The 19,974-nt window shown below is 39.9% G+C and overlaps 2 protein-coding genes across 4 annotated transcripts; one reads left to right on the top strand and one right to left on the bottom strand.

Moving 5' to 3' along the window:
• Positions 1-3,748: 3,748 nt before the first annotated feature.
• gpr150 (G protein-coupled receptor 150) lies at positions 3,749-8,426 on the bottom strand. The gene has a single exon (XM_004910478.4). It carries the CDS (start codon positions 7,211-7,213, stop codon positions 5,936-5,938), a length of 1,278 nt encoding a protein of 425 aa, XP_004910535.2. The 5' UTR covers positions 7,214-8,426; the 3' UTR covers positions 3,749-5,935.
• Positions 8,427-11,611: 3,185 nt separating this feature from the next.
• rfesd (Rieske (Fe-S) domain containing) lies at positions 11,612-18,176 on the top strand. Of its 3 annotated transcripts, none has more exons than XM_002933425.5 (4): positions 11,612-11,718; positions 14,314-14,496; positions 14,581-14,615; positions 17,643-18,176. In XM_002933425.5, exons 1-4 carry the CDS (start codon positions 11,691-11,693, stop codon positions 17,913-17,915), a joined length of 519 nt encoding a protein of 172 aa, XP_002933471.2. In that variant the 5' UTR covers positions 11,612-11,690; the 3' UTR covers positions 17,916-18,176. The 3 variants fall into 3 exon arrangements, with proteins under 3 accessions (XP_002933471.2, XP_004910533.2, XP_002933472.1); XM_004910476.4 differs by having other exon boundaries at positions 11,647-11,733; XM_002933426.5 differs by lacking the exon at positions 11,612-11,718 and adding an exon at positions 14,158-14,192.
• The last annotated feature ends 1,798 nt before the right edge of the window (positions 18,177-19,974 follow it).

The raw sequence follows: 19,974 nt of genomic DNA, 5'->3' as shown, positions 1-19,974 counted from the left end.
TTATATTAAGTATTAGTGATTATATTTAATATTTAGATTATATTTAGAAAGAGTCTAAGTTCCATGAGAGAAAGCTTATATTAAATTTAGATTCAAAGTTTTACTAAATTTAAATTTCAAGTTCCCCTTTCACATCTACAAAGTTTCAAAAACATTTTTAGATGGACAAAAAGACAAGAATCAGAACCAAATTCATCAGAGGAATCAAAATCTCCACGTGATTTGTTGTACTAGCGGGTCTATCAGCATAAATGTGAGAACAGGAGGGATCAATACATCTAAAGTCACTGGAAACTTTATGTGTTTCATATGTGAAAAAATACTGTTTTTTTTCTATAATCTGTCTCCAGTTCTTCCATCTTTTTCTGTAATGCCTCATTGAGACAGTTGAACTCTAGTTGATTACTACAATCAGAGGAAAAGATCTTAACAGGTTCTATATATAGATATTTCCTCTTCTATCAACACCATTAGCCATAATGAGGCCAATGTGACATGAAAGGCTTATTCTCACTGAGAGAGGTAGGGGATTTTCTTAATACACGTGTTTTTTTAGATGTATGTACTTTTTAAAACTTGCAATTTCCCACCAAGTATTCAATTAAGTGAAAGAATTTTAATATTTACAAAATGAAAGTGCGCCGGAATCAGCATTTACACAGTCATTTAGAATAGGGCCTTTCTTGACTTGACTCCTATTTCCCTCTATAGTTAGCAAAACGGAGAGAGAAATAATACCAATGTACCATCATTGCCACTGATAACTGTGAATAATTTATTTCATATCACATCGCTATGCATATTAATTATTCACGGTTATCAATGGGAGTGCTTGCCTTCATCTAAAACCGCTGGGGGGTAGGCATATATACTGTAATATATAGCTCCTGGCTCACCCTCACCATTTTGACAGTCTCACTGTAAGTTGCTACAAGTTAGTACTCCAGAGTAAAATAATATTCCTTTTGTAATTTTTCCACCATTTGTACAGGTGTCGTCCCACATACCTTAGTGTACAGGCCAGGCTCCCTTCATGCCCAATAATTCATGCCCCTTTTGCCATTAGATCTATTTAATATGTAGGGGCCTATAGGGTTAATAATCCCTATAGCTTTAAAATGCTACATTTTCTTATTTCACTATTACTAAGCAGATGCCCATGTATCTATTTTGGTATTTAGCATATTATGTGTTATTGGCCATATGCCTTATGACCACTTTCTGCACACTATAATATAGTGTTAAGTAGAGGGCTGAATTTTTTCTTGGCCTTCAGCAGTTGATCTGGCTGGATGTGCTCCAGGAATCCTGGGATCCACACAGACCAGAAGTGTTCGGCCCTAAGGGAAACCATTGCCCTATAAAAAGTCGGGCACCATGAATGAGGATTAGCCAGTGCAGGATAGATGTATGTAATAGCACTTTCTAGGAATGTCAGCTAGAAAAAGCTTTCTGACTTCAACCAGGAGAGATACTGTAGCTGGGAGTATTCTCCTTTACAGGCTCTGCTGCCTTAGTGAAGGGACTGCTGTAATGACAAGGGTATTAGGTATAGTTTATTCTCCCTGATCCTGGTCTGCTGTATGGGATCCAGAACAACTAAAGGAAGAAACCCTTAGGACTTTGTTACTACTCAGGGTAATCTCCAGAGGGGTGCATGCTCTGCAAATTGCTCTACATTTGCATTTTGAGTACTTGTTGCATTTTCCTGTGGATAAATTGTGATTTTCAAATATGCCTGATATATTTCTGCCCAATTTCCAGCCTTACCTGTCAGGTAGGAATTTGATGAATGTCTATACATAAAAAACAAACAAACTGCCAACTCATCTGTAGGGGCCATATATGGTCGGCTTTACCTGGGGGCAGGAGATCTTTCCCCAATATGCCCAACTTGTTGGCTAAAAATAATATAAATGCAGCCCAGTAGCATGAGCACTGCATCAGCTCATTGATGCAGTCCTTGTGCAAATAATAGTTTTAAACTTGCCCAGCCAATTTTGGAGGTGGGCTGGAAAAAGAGTTTTCCTTGTATACCCTAGCCTGATTAGTGGCCTCTTGGTTAAAGAGCATATCATATTGTATAAAAACGACAGTAGTTTAACCACCTCCCTCCAAAAAATATTCCTGATCTCAAACCCCCGGGGCAAATTGCAGTTTACCCACAACACTTGTGCTGCCTCTATAGTTACAACACTTTAACTGACTTCTATATAATAGTGTGAGTTCAATTTACCTCAAGTTTACCCTGAATTTACCTAATCCTGTAGCCCATCCAGCTGGTGATGCAGTTCAGCAAATGAAAATGCTGTGAGACAACAGACTGGATATCCAAGCTTGATTTTTATTGACAAAATTATCAAGCAACAACTTGATACTTTATTTCTCAAAAATTGCAACATACATTGGCACAAAAAGAATTCACAGCTCTATGAAACAATCCATAAACAATGAAACTTACACATACAATCCAGTTATATTAATACCAAACATACAGAGTGTTATTGTGTATTTTTAACATTGACTCCAAATATAAAAGACAGTATAACGGCCCCAATTTTGGGATTTCATTATGTACCAAAACACCAAGCAACCTGACAGTGTCTAACTGTCCTATACAAACAAACAAAGCAAACACCAAAACACTTATCCTAGGGCATGTGTTGTCAAGTTCTAACTGTCCAGTTGTTGTTGTACTAGAGCTCCCAGTATCCAGAGTTCTTGAAGGTGTAGCTCAACAAAATCTAATAGGCAAAATCTTATTTGACAAAATATGGAAGGTTTCCAATTGCACAGTACTGATCTAGGGCTCAAAATTAGCTAACATGTCTTTGTGTTTAAAATTAGAAATGGATAATTTTGTGCTGAAAGTATTAATGTGTGTGTTTAAGGAATTGGGGTGAAGTACTTATGTGGGTGCACTGTATGAAGCTGCACCTCCCTGCAGGTTAGCATTCTCTAGTTCAAAAATGATGTGCAGATCATCACTAGTTGCATCTGAGCTTCCACACCCTGCCCTAACCATACCTATACTGTAAACGGATTGCTGCTACACTTCAATCTACACACATTCCACATCGTTTCATTTGAGGCAGGTGGGTGGAGGCACAGGCCTGGAGTGGTTAGGTCTGGGTATCATTTGGGGTCAGTGGCCTGCAGGTGCATACCAGGCTCCCTAAAATATTTGGGCCTGGCACACTGAAAATGGGCTCAGCAGGTCAGGTTGGGCACAGGTTGGGTTCGGGTCAGCATGGGTTGAATACCTTTGATTAGTTTCTAGTACCTGTAACAGAGAGAACAGGGCTGCTGAGCATCAAATGAGCAAAGCAGGCCAGGTAAGCAAGGCAATTCACCAATAGCATTACAGTTCATCTTGACAGCAGTTACATGGTAAATCAGCACATGACAAATACAATAGAAGCTGCTCGTCCTCTTCACTTACTGCAATTCCAGTTGTACCAGTATCTGCCACAGGCAGTGTGTTTAATATTCTTTTGAATGGGAAAATAATTGCAAAGGATTAACTGTTTTCCTCTGCATTCGTTTTTATAGACATGGAGGAAAGTGGATCTGCTCTTAAGCACACACACCCTTGTAGCTCAATCAACAGGCCCAGACTCAGCCTATGTGGGGTATATTTATCATGCAGTGTAAAAAGGGGAGTAAAACATCACCAGTGATGTTGCTCATAGCAGCCAATCAGATGCTTTGCTTTCATTTTCTAACTGTTGAAATCTAATTGCTCATTGGTTGCCCTGGGCAACATCACCAGTAATGTTTCACTCCACTTTTTACACAGCTTGATAAATATACTGTGTTCTTATGCTGATTTGTGCTATGTGTAGCTCCACACTGGCCGACGCCTGGCCTGTCAATGGAGCTACAGAGGTGTGCGCTTAAGAGTGGATCTACTTTCCTCTGCGTCTGTAAAAACCACCTGTGGAGGAAAGTGGTCAGTCTGCTTGGTGTGCCCTTGCCCTCAGCACTCATGCATGGAGTACTTCTGCCTGGGAATTGGCTGTGCTCTGCATCTTCCACAGGATAAAAAATCCTACATGAATTTAGAGTACAGTGCAGGAGAGCCCAAGGCCCCATAGTAACCTCAGCCACTCCATAACTTGTGCATCTGAGTGAAATCCAAGCTAGGGGGCAGGCAGGGGTTGCCTATGTGCATCCCACCTCCTGCCCCCTTGAATACAAGGCAGCCAATGAGAGGCAGCACTTTGTTCATGAGGCTGGCCACAGGTTTCTGCACTACAAAAGACCACAGAGACCTGTGGAACATCCCCAAGGGAAAAAAGCAAAATACAAAGTGCTAAAAATTACAGATTGCACGTTTTTGCATGTTATACCCTGCAAAGTTGTAAATGACCCATTAAGTCTTTTTCTATTATATAATGATTGTACAAACTTTGAAAATACTGTGACTACTAGCTTTACTTGCCTTAGTGACTTCATGATCCTTTGTGAGTCTATTGATTTGGTCATGTAAAAGATAATAAATCTCAAAGCTCCATCTCACTGTTGCATCCTTCTATAATCATTCTAGCAGCAGGTGGGGAGTCACAGCGTTCATCTCTCTACTGTACTCTATAATCTACATTACTAAGAAATGTCACTGTCACAAAAAAGTACAATATACATCAATGGTAGCCTCTTGCTGTGTGTCCCTTTGCAACATCTATCAGTGAAACACACAATACAATAAAGAGTGCAAAGCAACAACAGATTGTACTACACAAAAACTTCCACTCAAAAAGCTATCAATGTCACATAAGCTGTCACTTGTCAGTATCCTGTTCTGTTATTGTTTGCACACCAAATTACAGGGGTAATGCTATCTGCTAACATAGCATCTAATTAAATAGTATACTGGGGGCTCAAGATCATAGAGCCAGTACCACCACCAAATGTATCTCTTGAGTAGTAGCAGGTGGCATACACACTGTAAATTAAAAAAACGGGGCTTTTCTTCTTCAAAAATATCAGGTGAGTTAAGTAAATGACCCTTGAGGAAATACATACATAAAATACATTATAGACTGACAATCTGTTGCTTTTATGTATAGTTTCTCTAGCAGTATACTACAAGGTACAGTTTATTGCATGAGTCATGTATACTATAAATGGCAAAGTAAAGTAGTTGTGTAGTATGAGCATTATCATCAACTTAATCTGGGGGGGGGGGGGATAGAAAGGGAATGTGTAAACCATAGGGAGAGAGAAGGGTGTGGGGATCTGTGAGGGCAAAGAATAAGAATGTGGAGGGAAGGATGGCTCTAAGGGCATTTTAGAAAGTGAGAGAAAGTGTGACAGGGAAAGAAGAGTGCATAGATCTGTGAGACAAAAGAGATGGGGAAGTGTAGATCAGTAGTAGCCTAAATGAAGAGTTCATGGACCTGAGTGAGAGCAAAAAAGAGAATTGTGTATGTAAGGAAGAATGAAGGGGCTTGAGGGAGAGGAAACAAGTGAAATGTGCAGGTCCGTAGCCTGTAGGGAGAGAATAGTGCAAAGATCTGTGAAAGGGCAGAGCAAGGGAATGTGAATTCCAGCAGTCTGTAGAGAAAATAGGTTCAGGTTCTGTGTGATAGAGTAAGATGTGTAGATCAGTAGTAGTCTGTAGAGAGAAAGTTTCAGCGATCTGAGAGAGGAGAAAATAGGATGTATAGGGACAGACGATTTCAGTGATATGTGAGAGAACAGACGAATGTATAGGGAGAGTAGGGTGCAGGGACTTGTGGGTGAGTAGACAGGTGGTATGTGTATTTGAGTAGATTGTAATAAAGGAAAGGTGCAGGGATTGGTGGGAAAGCAAAGTGATAAGGCTGAATATGTAGCAAAGAAATTCTCAGGGCAGCCTGCAGAGTAAAGCCGAGGGAACTAGATCACATTTGTGCATAGAAGTGCAGTGCAGGTTTGGGCAATTGCCAGTCCCTTACATACGGCTCTCACATATGGAATCAGTGCCCTTTTCTCCCTGTGCCTCAGGATGCTCATGGGACAAGGATCGTCGCTGGGCAGAAGATACATCCATCTCCGATGTGCTGGTGCTGGGGGGCTCTTTCTTTGGGGGCGGTGAGTGGGGAGGTGAGAGCTCCCTGCAGAAGGTGATCTCTCTGTGCTCCTTTAGGCAGCAGGAGAAGCACACTTTTTTTTCTAACCTTCTCAGAAACATGTTGTTGGTTTTGAAGAACAGATAGACATAAGGGTTAACTGCACTGTTAGTGACTACAAAGATGCCCAACACTGCCATGACCTTCTCATCTAGCCCAGTAATGGTTGCAAATGCCACCTTTAATTCCACAATGAAGTAAGGGAGTCCGCACACTATGAACAGAATGATGATGACCAAAGTCATCTTAAGGGTCTTCAGCTTGGCTCTGGGAATGCAGCTGTTTGTAGCTGTCAGCCTCAGCGATCGCCGCTTAAATTCTGTATGATTTTCTTGGACTTTGCACATTCCGTTGTGGTGCCTGGAGGTCTTGCAGGCTTTGCCCCTTTTCCAAATGACCCAAAGAATGCGAGTGTATGCAACACACAGGATGCAGAAAGGCAAGATGAAAACTATGAGCGAACAGTAGATTATGTACACCTGCAGGTGCCACTTGGGCAACTGTCCGAAGATGTTGAGACACCTGTTGCCCTGCCCAGTGTAAGCAGCTTTGAACACAAAAGCCTGGGGCACAGACAAGAGAAATGCAAACATCCATCCAAAAGCTGCCATTGATCGAGTTGGCAGAGGAGTGCTTAGGGGGTTCATAATAACATGGTGCCGCTCCAGGGCCACTATAGCAATTATATTTGAAGATGCCATCAACCCTGAAACTTGGAATACTTTAAAGATCCTGCAGCCTAAATCGCCCACCAGCCACTCATCCTCCAGCAGCTCCCAGACTATTTGAGACAGCAGAGACATTACTGACACATAGAGGTCTGCCAGAGCCAGCTGTGTGATGAGGAAGTTAATCTTCCTTTTCTTGTCCTTGCCACTGCAGATTTTGTACAGGACAACTACATTGCCCACCAGTGCCACAGCAAAGATAACACTCATTGTGATTAATCGCAGCTGCCTGTTGTAGAGAGGGGACTCCGCAGCCTGGCTCTGCTGTACTGAGGAGCTGCTGCTGGGAGCACGTTTTGGCGGCAGACCGCTCTCAGTCACTGAGGTGTTGAGCTCGGTGGAACTCATTCCATAAAGCAAAAGCTCATCCATCTCCAGCCAGTGCCTGTTGCTCCGGTACTCAACAACTGAAAAAGTCACTCAAACTCACCCAAAGCAGCTTAATACTCCTGTTCCTCAGATGCAGCACTGCTCTTCTCAGTCTCACTGGTTTTCAATCAGAAGCTCTCCCCCCAGCAGCAATCAATCATCCTAAAGGGGAGAGGACTGCATTCCGGATCTTAAGGAACAGCTTCTTTATTCAGAGCTTTCACACCAGAACACAAGCCTGGCGCTATTTGGCTTTGTTAACCCTTAACCATAGGCTTATAACAATGAAGTTTAAATAGCCAACACTACAGAGACCTCTGGTGGTTACAAATCAGTACAATTTCTCTTCCAACAATCAATAAAATAAAAGTTTTTTTTTTATTTGTTAAAAACCTCACTTCAGGATAAAAACAAGGATTAAGAAATATACATTTTCATGTGCATTATTTCTAGACTGACCTTTCCATATAAATATAAAAAATCTTGTTAAGTATAATCTTAAATTGCTATTAAGACACTGATATCAATAAAGATAATTAATATCATATCTTGTATTGGATTTTAACCTTTTAAGGGATTAAATAAACTTCCCATAAATTAAGGGGGTGCATAAAATCTCCCTTTCTTAATGGAATTAGTACTTGTGATGGTTTTCAAACTAAAGTCACCTATTCCTTTTGTAGAACATATTTTAAAATATCTCCCTATGGGGGACCTGCCATCACCTTTTTCTATTACATCAATGTAGTCTTTCACTCTGACACATGAGCAATGGGTGGCATATCCTACATATTGTTTTGAACACCATTTACATTCTAAAAAATAAATCACACATTTGGTTTTGCAGTCACAACATGTTCTGGTAAGTCAAACCTGTAACATTAGAGCTAAATTCAGTTCCCACATTAAGGTTTGACACGATAAAGCCCCACACCTATAAGTACCTTTAAAAGATAACCAAGTTTGGCCATAACCAGTGCTCACTGTAGAGACCAAACCTGGTGGCAAGATATTACCTAGTGGGGTGCCGGTAATCCAAAGTCGTGCAAAGTTTCCTCCAGCAGGCAGCTTTGTGCGACTTCGGAAAACAAGAAAAAGAGCAACTAATCACTTCAAAATGGCTTTATACTGGCAACAATAAGCATCGCCGGTGGAAAGACAGCAGAGATCTATCGCAGGAGACTGAACTGCTCCGTGGGTTCTTACCCTTATGCATAAAACCATGCTGGCACAAACTCACATTATTGTGATTTGTAATGTATTAAATATCTTATCCCTTATTACACCTTCAAAAAGCTTTCCTACCATTGATTTTATATATAGTTTTCAGTCTGAGAACGGGATCCTTTTTGAATAACAGCAACCCATTAACAATAGGCCAGTCTGTCAGCACCATACCCGACCTCAATGGATCCTGAAAAATTAAATGAAGAGGTTTGGCAATCACAAAACTAAGCTTGTTTAATACCCTGGAATGAACACCATCCGGCCCTGAACCTTTGTTTACCTTTACATGTTCAAGTCTCTCTTGAATTCCCTCTGGAAAGACCCATGCCAGCTGATCCCACTGTGAAAATAAGGGTCCCGCTCCCTTTTGGACTCCTTTTACTCCCTGCTGATATAACCTTTTCCATTTCCATATTTTAGCTTGCATGATAGCCTCTTTACATGCTTTATTGGCTTCCTTGTACCTGATGAAGGTTTCAGCTGTCCCATCTAACTTGAATACTTTAAAAGCATGTTGTTTCTTAACAAACTCAACACTAAGGGGCACATTTACTAATCCACGAACGTCCGAAAAGCGTCCGAATGCGTTTTTTTCGTAATGATCAGTATTTTGCGACAATTCGCAAAAGTCGTAATGGCTATGCAAAAGTCGCGACAATTCACGAAAGTCATAATGGCTATGAAAAAGTTGCGACAATTCACGAAAGTCATAATGGCTATGAAAAAGTCGCAACGGTGACGAAAAAAAATCGCAAAATGTTCATTTCCAATCAGATTTTTTCCCATTCGGGATTCGGATTCGTGGATTAGTAAATCAGCCCCTAACACTTTTAACCAACCATGAAGGTTTGGCTTGCAATGTTGTTCCTTGTTTACAAGGGGAATATACCGATATGTATACTTGTTAAGCAACATTTTAAAGATATTCCATTTCCATTTGCTATAATACAGTGGTTCTCAACCTGTGGGTCAGGACCCCTTTGGGGGTCGCCTAAGACCATCGGAAAACACATTTCCGATGGTCTTAGGAATAATTTTATGGTTGGGGGTCACCACAACATGAGGAACTGTATTAAAGGGTTGCAGCATTAGGAAAGTTGAGAACCAATGCTATAATAGCTGGGCCTCATCCTCCTCACTTATACATAGCAAACACCAATAATAATTTAAAAGGTTTGGTATTTAAACAGTTTTAAGTATTTAGAGTTATGTATCTTTTTACAAAAGTAGAATTACACAAAACTCCCAATGCTGATTTAGCAACCTTAGGTCAGCCCCTTAAAAAATGTTATTTGTTATGGTTTTCCAAGTAATATAAGAAATTCCCCTAGGAAATGCCCCTGAAATGAAAAAGCATAAATGTGCTTAAAAAAACACTAGCAGTTTATGTAAATATAGAGGCAAAATCAGTTGGCTCTCAAATGTTACATTTATTGTATTATATATGGCCTTCTCCATGGCTGGTATCTAATATCACGGGGAGACTTTCTAACACTGTGCCCCTTTATGCTTGGAGTAACTGTATAATTTTATGGTGTAGATATGACAAAGCGTCTCAAATTTTAGGGTGGAGACAGGACAGAAAATAAGGAATAAAACAGAATAAATGTAGAATTAAATGTAAAAAATGACAGGTAAAGTAAAAATGAGGCTGGGGTCACACAAGCAGTGCTGACAATTCACAATATTAGTAATAGTCCAACTGCATATTTTAAAGCTTTGTTCCTCTTTATTAGTTTTACTTGTATTTGAGAACATTATAGTTTAAATCTATCAAATCAGTATCTATCAAATCTATACATCATTTACACTGGTCCCTGTCCCAGTGGAGTTTACAATGTAAAGGTGCTATGACATTCACACACACACTACAGCAGTCAATTAACCTGCCTGTATTTTTTTGATGTGTGGGAAGACACTGGAGTACCCACAGGAAACCAACATAGAGTTACATAGTTACATAGGGTTGAAAAAAGACCATTGTCCATCAAGTTCAACCCATCCGAGTAAACCCAGGGTCCTATAACTTCTGGTTCAACCACAGTACAGAGTGTGTGTATATACACAATCCTGCTTAGTGTTTTCTGCACACATTTACTCTACAAAGCAGAATAGCCAAAGCTGCATAACAATAACGTACATCCCTTGTTAGAAGGATCCCATGGTACTAACTATGCTCAATATCGGCTAAGAAATGCTTAAACAGGGCAAAGCCAGTACTTTAGAAAAGCCAAATCACAAACGCTTTCTACCTCCTTTTAGTTTGTTCGTGAATACCTGTAATACACAAACTCTTACGTATGTATAAAAACTGCAAGGGGACTGCTAATAATACATGCTGTAGAAGAGTGGGGGCGGGCAGGAATCTCTATAAAAATAAATTATGTAGTGACCAACAAGCATAATTACTATGAAACCAAAAGTAGACTCACTGCTCCCACAACTGCCCTACATACAAGGGTTGCCATGTCTAATTGCCAAACCCAGACAAAGCCAGTCCCAAAACCAGCCAAACACCACTTCAAAAGTAGCCCATAAATAGCACAATAACCACAGTGAAAAAATCTAAATAATAGAAGTCACATGTTGGGAGGTATGTCTCAAGAGAAGTTAATTTGGAGTATTTCACTAACCCCAGACATGGTATACACATGGGTGTGTTTAACTATAACTCTTATAAACGCTAAGAGATCAGGAGTTACAGGATCACCTGCAGAAAGTAACAAATAGCCCCCACATCACAGTCCAAAATAGTGTATGTATGTATGTAAATGTATGTATAGTGGTACAATCTCATACCAGAAAGAGCAGGAAGGGGGTTGTAATGCAGACACATGGTGACTGAGAGATTTAGAAACAGCAGCAAAGCAGAGTAGAAAAGGGAGCTTCTTTCTATGCCAGGCCCATTGTATGCTGGGTAATGTAGTTTTACATTAACCTTTCGTGTAGGCTTATTGTTAAATACAAATTACATTACCCAACATGCACTGGGAAATGCATGCCAGGTTCATTAGGTAAAAAAAAGTTGGCTAGTTTTCCATGTACAAACCTGCCAAGTCTCCAAAAGTAGCCCAAACCTGTACCTTGGCTGGGTTGTATTTTTGAAACTCACCCGGGTTTTAAATTAGTAGCCCAATTTGGCAAAAAAAAAACACCAACCTGGTAGCCCTGCACTGTGAGGTCATCATTGTGCTGCCTCCAGTCGGGGCTGTGGAACAGGACTCCTCCCAGACAGGAAGTAGGAAGTGAGAACATGAGGATGAGGAGCTCTGGAATGAAAAGTGAGCAGGTTGCAGGTGGTATTATCCCCTACTGTTCCACAGAGCATTTTGTTCTACCATAATAAATAGATTCCTATGCTTACAGGAAACAAGCTAGACATGTAGCTCTTACGTCTGCCTACCCCTGTATCGTGCCCTTCCCCCACGCCCAAATCATTACTGGTTCTTTTCCGCCAGCTGACTTGCAGGGTTGATTCCTCTGCAGGGGACACTACTGTACTTATACATTTACCAGCAGGTTTACAACTGCATTTTACTGCCTGTCTTATGATTAAGTTAATGACCCCTACAACATTATACCACCATTGTTATGTTTATTTTCAAAAGTGTTAACTGTGCTGTAATGTCAAACAGCGTCCCAGTAGGGCAGATTGCCAAGACTCTTAAAACCTGGATATTTGGCAATATTCAGTGAGTCAGAAAGGGCCTCAAATACTGCCCCCCCCCCCTTCCCCTTGTTTAGTGCCCAAGAGAAAAAGTTTTTTCTACGCCACTTTTATTAAAGGTACTTGCATCAAAATGTGCTCCTTGTACTTCCATATAGTTTGGCTCAGCACTACTCAATCCTTCCTGTCTTCCTTCCCGAATCAATTCCTACTGCAACTATTGACTTAAGTGAAACCCTGGAGCTGCCAGCTCCTCCGGACCAAAGTGCACACATCACTCACACACCGAACACCAACAAACATGTCACCAGGAGAAAATATTCAGTGCAACTGCATCCAATTTGCAATGAAGCTCATGCACAGTTGGGTTATCTTTGGCAAATCTGCAATTGCACTGCAACTGGTGCAATTGTATCAAGTGTATTGCAGATGCCCATGCCCTTACAAGTTACCTGCAAAACCATAACCTGCAAAACCATAACCCGCACCCAACCCTAACCTGCAAAACCATAACCCGCACCTGACCCTAACCTGCAAAACCATAACCCGCACCTGACCCTAACCTGCAAAACCATAACCCGCACCCAACCCTAACCTGCAAAACCATAACCCGCACCTGACCCTAACCTGCAAAACCATAACCCGCACCCGACCCTAACCTGCAAAACCATAACCCGCACCCGACCCTAACCTGCAAAACCATAACCCGACCCTAAACTGCAAAACCATAACCCGCACCCGACCCTAACCTGCAAAACCATAACCTGCACCCGACCATAACCTGCAAAACCATAACCCGCACCCGACCCTAACCTGCAAAACCATAACCCGACCCTAACCTGCAAAACCATAACCTGCACCCGACCCTAACCTGCAAAACCATAACCCGCACCCGACCCTAACCTGCAAAACCATAACCCACAACTAACCCTAACCTGTAAAACCATAACCAACACCTGACCCTAACCTGCAAAACCATAACCGGCACCCGACCCTAACCTACAAAACCATAACCCACACCCGACCCTAACCTGCAAAACCATAACCCACACCTGACCCTAACCTGCAAAACCATAACCCTCACCCGACCCTAACCTACAAAACCATAACCCGCACCCGACCCTAACCTTCAAAACCATAATCCGAACCTGCCATTGTAGGATCTGCACCCGTGTATTTCTGCTCTGTAGGCTGCTTCTGCACACACATTCGGGAGCAGAGGAAGAGTGTATTTCCCTACTCGAACCTTCAATGGTTGGCCAAATTGCAACCCTAACCCACCTGACCTAAGGATAAACGTGCCTAAACTCAATTTTAGAGATCACAGAATTCAGAGTAGTGCAGGGCACATGAAAACTGCTATAGATTCTATAAGATTATTAGGCAGTTGTAATCAGTTTAATATTATGTTTTTTGTGTGATAGGATGTTGGATAAGATGATTAATAGACCATGGAAAATTTGGTATATTTCCCATTAACAAGAGCACAATTTTATATTAAAATAACCCAGATACCAGAACATGGCTTGAGATCTTTACATCCGATCTCCAGTAAGGAGACCACTGAGATTCTCTGTGGCTTGTATTAATCAGTATCTTCATGAAAAATAGTCTAAGGTCACGGCACACCAGGCATAAGAAATGTCTGTCAGCGCATTTGCTGTATGCCATTGCCTTAAATGGCTGGTGACGGCCATAACATGCAGCATGGCCAGTAAAATAAGTTTCTCTGCCTGCAGGAAAACACTGTATTTCATTAGCGCAGTGATAGTTGCAGATTGTTATTCTAAACTCATACTGCAGTTCAGGTCTCTTTTGTTAAGATATAGATGAAATGCTGTCCAAGTTTTGTAGTTTTATTCTTTGAAGAGTATGTGATGCAACTGTTATTCAAAGCGAGCATAATGAATTGTTAAAGCAGTTTAGCCTCTGAGATAACAGATAAGCGAGAAAGCAGATTTAGGAGTCCTTCCCCTCTTATCAGTTGGGAGTGGTAAGTTTCTGCCTATAAAACTGCCTTGTGTTATACCCTCTGCCTATATCACTCTTTCCTTCTTAGAACTGCTGCTTCCTGCTAACAGTGGCAAGGTAAGGTCACTTGTACAACAAGATGTTGTTTTTTACCGTAAACTACAAGCTAGTGTGCTGTTACTATATTGTTGGTATATTTTATGTGATATATACATTTTTATTTTTTATTTTCATCTAGAGAGAATGGGCCAATGGCTTGGGCTTAGTTCAGCCCCAGTAGAAGAAGATGATGGCTCTGTTTTTGTGGCAAAGGAGGAAGACTTTAAGGATTCTCAGAGAATCAGAGGTACAGTGAAAGACAGGGAAGTTGTCATATTTCACCATGAAGGACAATACCATGCCTTGGACCTTCGATGTTACCGTAAGCACATTGTGTACTACATCTTGAATCACCCTTGGTTAATGTTAGCAAATAAAAAAAACTTATTTTGTTCATTTTTTACAGATGCAGGAGGACCATTACATCTTGGAGACATTGAGGTCTGTGAGTTTTACACAATAATAAAATGTTTTCTGGAAGAAATAGGCTATTACAGTCTTACTAGTTATTTCCTAATGCAGTTGGGGGGGCCTTCATTTGGATTATTTAGCAATGTTATTTGTTACCTCAGTTACAGAGGCAAGTATGTACAGATTCAGGATTAGTTCATCTTTATAAAGCTTATTGATTTCAAATACAGTGATGGGATCCATTATCTGGAAACCTGTTATCCAGAATGCTCCAAATTGCTGAAAGGCCATCTCCCATAGACTTCATTTTAAAAAGATTTTCACATTTTAAGATATAGTTAAGATGTAGTAGATCCTTACAGGAGGCCAAACAATACTATTGGGTTTATTTAATATATAAATTATTTTTTAGTAAGCTTAAGCTATGGAGATCCAACTTATGGATTGCTTATCTGGAAAACCCCAGGTCCTCAGCATTCTGGATAACAGCTCCCGTACCTGTAGTACATCAAAAATGTTGCTTTCTATTTTATTATTTACGATTTAAAAAAAAGAAATTAGGTTTTAAAAATGAAGCTTCATAACTGCTGCCAATGCCTACCTAGAAGAGCAGAATCTATGCTAAAAGGTAGCTGTAGTAACTTCCATTCTCCTCTTGTATGCAATTCAAGAAATGGGCTAAGTTAGCGATCATTGGAATTAAAATTAAATTCATTTTTCTGCAAGTAACCCCAACCTTACTCAGGGCTGTAGCCCAACTAAAATGCTGCCCAGGCAGATGCACATCACATTCTGTATATGCTACTGGGTGCTCTAAAGGCCAGTAAAATCACATTTTCTACCACACATTGCATTTGTTACATAACTATCATGCAGGGAGCAGTTCTTTGGCACTTTTTTCCATCTATTTTCTGAGTGGACTAAAGAGAGAGTGCATTCTAAAGCCTGTAGAGACCAGAACATGAGCATGCTTCTCTTTAAACGGGTTGTTCACCTTTAAATTCACTTTAAGCATGATGGAGGCAATCATATTCTGAGACAATTTGCCATTGGTTTTCATTCTTTATTTGTGGTTTCTCAATTATTTAGCTTTTTGTTCAGCAACCCTTCTGTTTAGAATTTCAGCAGCTATCTGGTTGCTAGGGTCTTGTTTACCCTAGCAACCGGGCAGTGGTTTGCATGAGAGAGACCGGAATATGAATTGGAGGGGACCTGCATAGAAAGATAAGGAATACAAAGCTTTGATGACAATAACATTTTAAGTTTGCAGAGAAATAGTGTTTTTGGTTCCTGGGGTCAGGGACCTCCACTAATAAAAGCTGATAAGAGTAGAAGAGGAAGGCAAATATTAACTAAAAAACTAAATAAATGAGGACCAGATGCAAAGTTGCTAGGAATAGGACATTCTATAACGTATGAAAAGGGGTAAACCGCCCCTTTAATGTTTTTATTAATTTATAACAAACGGTAAAGTGTGTAAAGTTTTATGTTAAGTGAGAATACCTGGAGTGAAGTCAATGTTTTATCATAAAACTTCTGATTATTGCTTTTATACACTTTATTTGCTCATGAAGGATATTTTAATGACTAAGGGCAGTTTGATGCATTTGTGGTTGACTTACATTATAACCTGTAACAAGCAGTCTAGAAGAGGAGATTAGAGAGTGCCTAGAGAGGGTGATGGTAAAGGTGATATTGTGGTGCATGTAGAGGGAAATTACGTAAGTGTTCTTATCTTTCTGTCCATATGCTGGGGGAATGCCCATGTACATTATCTATGGTCACAAGCCAAAAACATAGAGCTGAATGCTGAGTACATGCTTGTACACCGGCTTTTGGCTCAATGACTATTTCATTCTTTAATGATAATCCTAAACACAAAATTAGGAAGAGCGTGTTTTATTTACCAGTGATTTTCATTTAGCTAAATGCATTTAAACAACAAATGCACTTCAGCCACAACGGCAGCTAACTATATATAATTTGGATGTAAAGCTCTAGAATCTAATGGGGGTTGTATAATAACACATGCAAAGTTTGCTCCCTGGTTCAGTAATCCATATCAGCTAATCAGCAGTGAGTTTTATGAGGTTTGTTGCAGTTGCTGTGTTCCACATGTCTTGTCCCTGTGTTGCTTTAATCATTCTTGTCAGGAGTCTAAAGATCTAAGGCAGATATAGACAAGTTTTTGGCACTCAAGCAGTTCTAGTACTGTGTTCATGTGTTTTATATATGTTTTTGCTACCATTGTATCTATTTATTTTATCTGTAAAATATTTCTCCTCCCTAACTGTCCACTATAACCATGTGATTTGGGAACCTATTGTGTATCTCTATATTTCTATTAAAATGGTTGCTAGGAAACCAGTTGAGTATGATATGGGCTCCATGCGTGGGTTATAACATGAGCATCATCACTTAATCAAATTAGAGCTGTAATTTTCTGTAATGTATTAGATTAGTTCGATTGAACCAATTTTTAGGACAATTTAGCTGTTCTGCTTCATTCCTATTACAGGGGTACAAAATCATGAAAATGAAGGTAATTTCATACAATGAGGAGATCAATGTAATGACAATAGTTACAGAGTTTTAAAGATATATCTGTGCACATAAGTTGATAATACTTTGGTTTTTATATTGTTCGCTGTGTCAAGCCATTTAAAGGAGAAGAAAAGATGAAATCACTGGGGGGGTGGGTACCAAAAGTTATGCACCCCCTGCTGACTGTATTTACATACCTGATATTCCAGGCTGGTGCTCCTGTTAGTGGAAAACTGCCCCGGCCCGGGGTTCTCCTCAGCGAGCACCACTGGGTTCAGCAGGATAATGATTGTTCCATGATGCTTGCTGAGAAGAACCCCCGGCCATGTTTTACGCTAACAGGAGCACCAGCCAGGGTATCAGGTAAGTACATACAATCACTAGGGGATGACCAGCTTTTGGTACCCCGCAGTAATTTAGCCTTTTCTTGAAAAACAATGCCTTAAATCACCTCCCTTTGCATGGAATTTGGAGATGGCTTATCCGTAAATTCTTCTCTGTGTTCGTTTGCAGGATATCGCTGGACAGACTTGTGTTATTTGTCCATGGCACAATTATACAATTGCTTTAGCCACTGGTGAAGGTCTGTATCAGGGAACAGATCCTCTAGATCCACTGCGGACAAAAAAATGGTTTTCCAAAGGAGTGAAACAAAGGATCCATAAAGTGAATGTGAAAAATGGAGGTGTCTATGTAACTTTGTCTGACACAAGTATTCGTTGTGACTCTGATGATTATGCCTGCGAGAAGCTCAAAGAATCTGAAAACACTGTTATAAAACCCTAAAGACTTTCATATTGGCTCTTGTAACTAATAATGGGCTGTTAGAAATATTTGCTGCTGGTGTAATAATAAGTGTATAGTAAATTGCATAAAACAGATTTCAGTTTTCAAAGACTTTTAGTTTTAATTAACTGTTTTAAATCCTAAAGAGGTTAGAACTTGTAATTTGTTTCTGAAATGATAACTTTTAGACAATGTGCTTATGTACTACACCCAGCTTCTGCAGAGGATCTAAAATACCTGTATAAAGGAGTCTTGTGCACATGTCCAGCTTTCTGTAATTGGCACTATGGTTCTTCTAAAAAGGATTATCCAAAATCACCTTCCTGAAAGAATAACTGCTGGACACAATATTTATCTACTTCGGGAACATCATTTCATCACGGCTTTGTGATCATACAAAAAATAACTTGATGTGTGTATATACATATGTGTTTATGTATACAGTATATAGGGAATAATATACCCTTTATTGTAAAATATAAGGATATTAGAAGTATGGGTAGCACAGTGCCTTGCAGAAGCCTGAGTTCAATCCCAGGCAGGGCTCTATCTGCAAAGAGTTTGTATGTTCTCTCTGTGTCTGTGTGGGTTTCCTCCGGGTACTCCGGTTCCCTCCCACACTCCAAAAACATAGAGACATGTTAATTGGCTTCTGACTAAAGTGACCATAGAGAGTGTGAATGTGATAGGGACCTGATATTGTAAGCTCCTCTGAAGCAGGGACTGATGTGAACAATTGTATAATCTCTGAAGTGCTGTGGAAATGTGTCAGCGCGATATAAATAACAGGAAATAAAATAAAGTCGCAGAGAAGACTGTATAAAGGTACAAGGCTGTAGTCTAAGGGGCACATTTACTAACCCACAAACGGGCCGAATGCGTCCGATTTGTTTTTTTTCGTAATGATCGGTATTTTGCGTTTTTTTCGGCGTCTTTATGATTTTTGCGCAAAAACGCGAGTTTTTCGTAGCCATTACGAAAGTTGCGCAAAGTCGCGATTTTTTCGTAGCGTTAAAACTTGCGCGCAAAGTCGCGCCTTTTAAGTTTTAACGCTACGAAAAAGGCGCGACTTTGCGCGCAAGTTTTAACGCTACGAAAAAATCGCGACTTTGCGCAACTTTCGTAATTGCTACGAAAAACTCGCGTTTTTTCCCAAAAATCGTAAAGACGCCGAAAAAATCGCAAAAAATACGAAAAAGTCGCAAAATGTTCGTTTCCAATCGGAATTTTTCCAATTCGGATTCGAAATCGTGTCTTAGTAAATCAGTAAAGTGACTTATAATATCCTCTTATTTTACAGCAGCGGGTACCCTATTATATTTATAATAAGTTTCAGTGAACTATGTGACATAAATCACATCACTAAGCACCATTTTTGATAAGTGATGTTTAACAACCACATTTACAAATAACTTGGTTAAACACTTGTAATAAAAGGGTATTGGAAAGTTGAACAGTATTATATAATATTTTCTTATTAGGCCAAATTCTATTTCTGGGTTTACATCACCTTCATGCCTACTGAAATTTGGACAATGCAGTTTGAATGTCCATTTATATAATGCATGAGTAGGTTTATTTAAACATGTGGGTCAAACCTCTGCTCATTCTACCACCTTCCTTTAAACCTATCTGTAATAATGTGCAAAAATGCGGATTAAATTAGTACTCTTGTAATTAGAGGAGATGAGCTGTTTGTTTACATGTCATGCACATCAGTGATCTGCTGACTCATGCAATACTGTTCTTCTTAGTAGCTGTACATATGATTTTATTCTTGGAAACTGCTTTAAGTTCACATGGATAGAAAAAAAAAATGTGTACTTTGGTCTAAATTAATTTAAATTAGATTTTTGTTCTTGGCTCTGGAACACTGCTCTTATCTCTATTACACAGCTTGTTTAGAAAGCCTCTGCTGTACTTTTTCTGAATGCAAACAACATCTCCAAAGGCTGCACTGTTCCCTTTTTCTACCACTTGGTTTTGCCCATTTAAAAAATGTCTTTTAATTTATTACTTTAAAAACCTACATTGGGTTACTTTTGTCATTCAAGGGCTA

Source organism: Xenopus tropicalis, chromosome 1, assembly GCF_000004195.4.
Source record: "Xenopus tropicalis strain Nigerian chromosome 1, UCB_Xtro_10.0, whole genome shotgun sequence".
In the NCBI taxonomy this organism is placed as follows: Eukaryota; Metazoa; Chordata; class Amphibia; order Anura; family Pipidae; genus Xenopus; species Xenopus tropicalis.
Note: the sequence above shows the minus strand (reverse complement) of the source record. Positions and strands in the feature narration are given on the sequence as shown.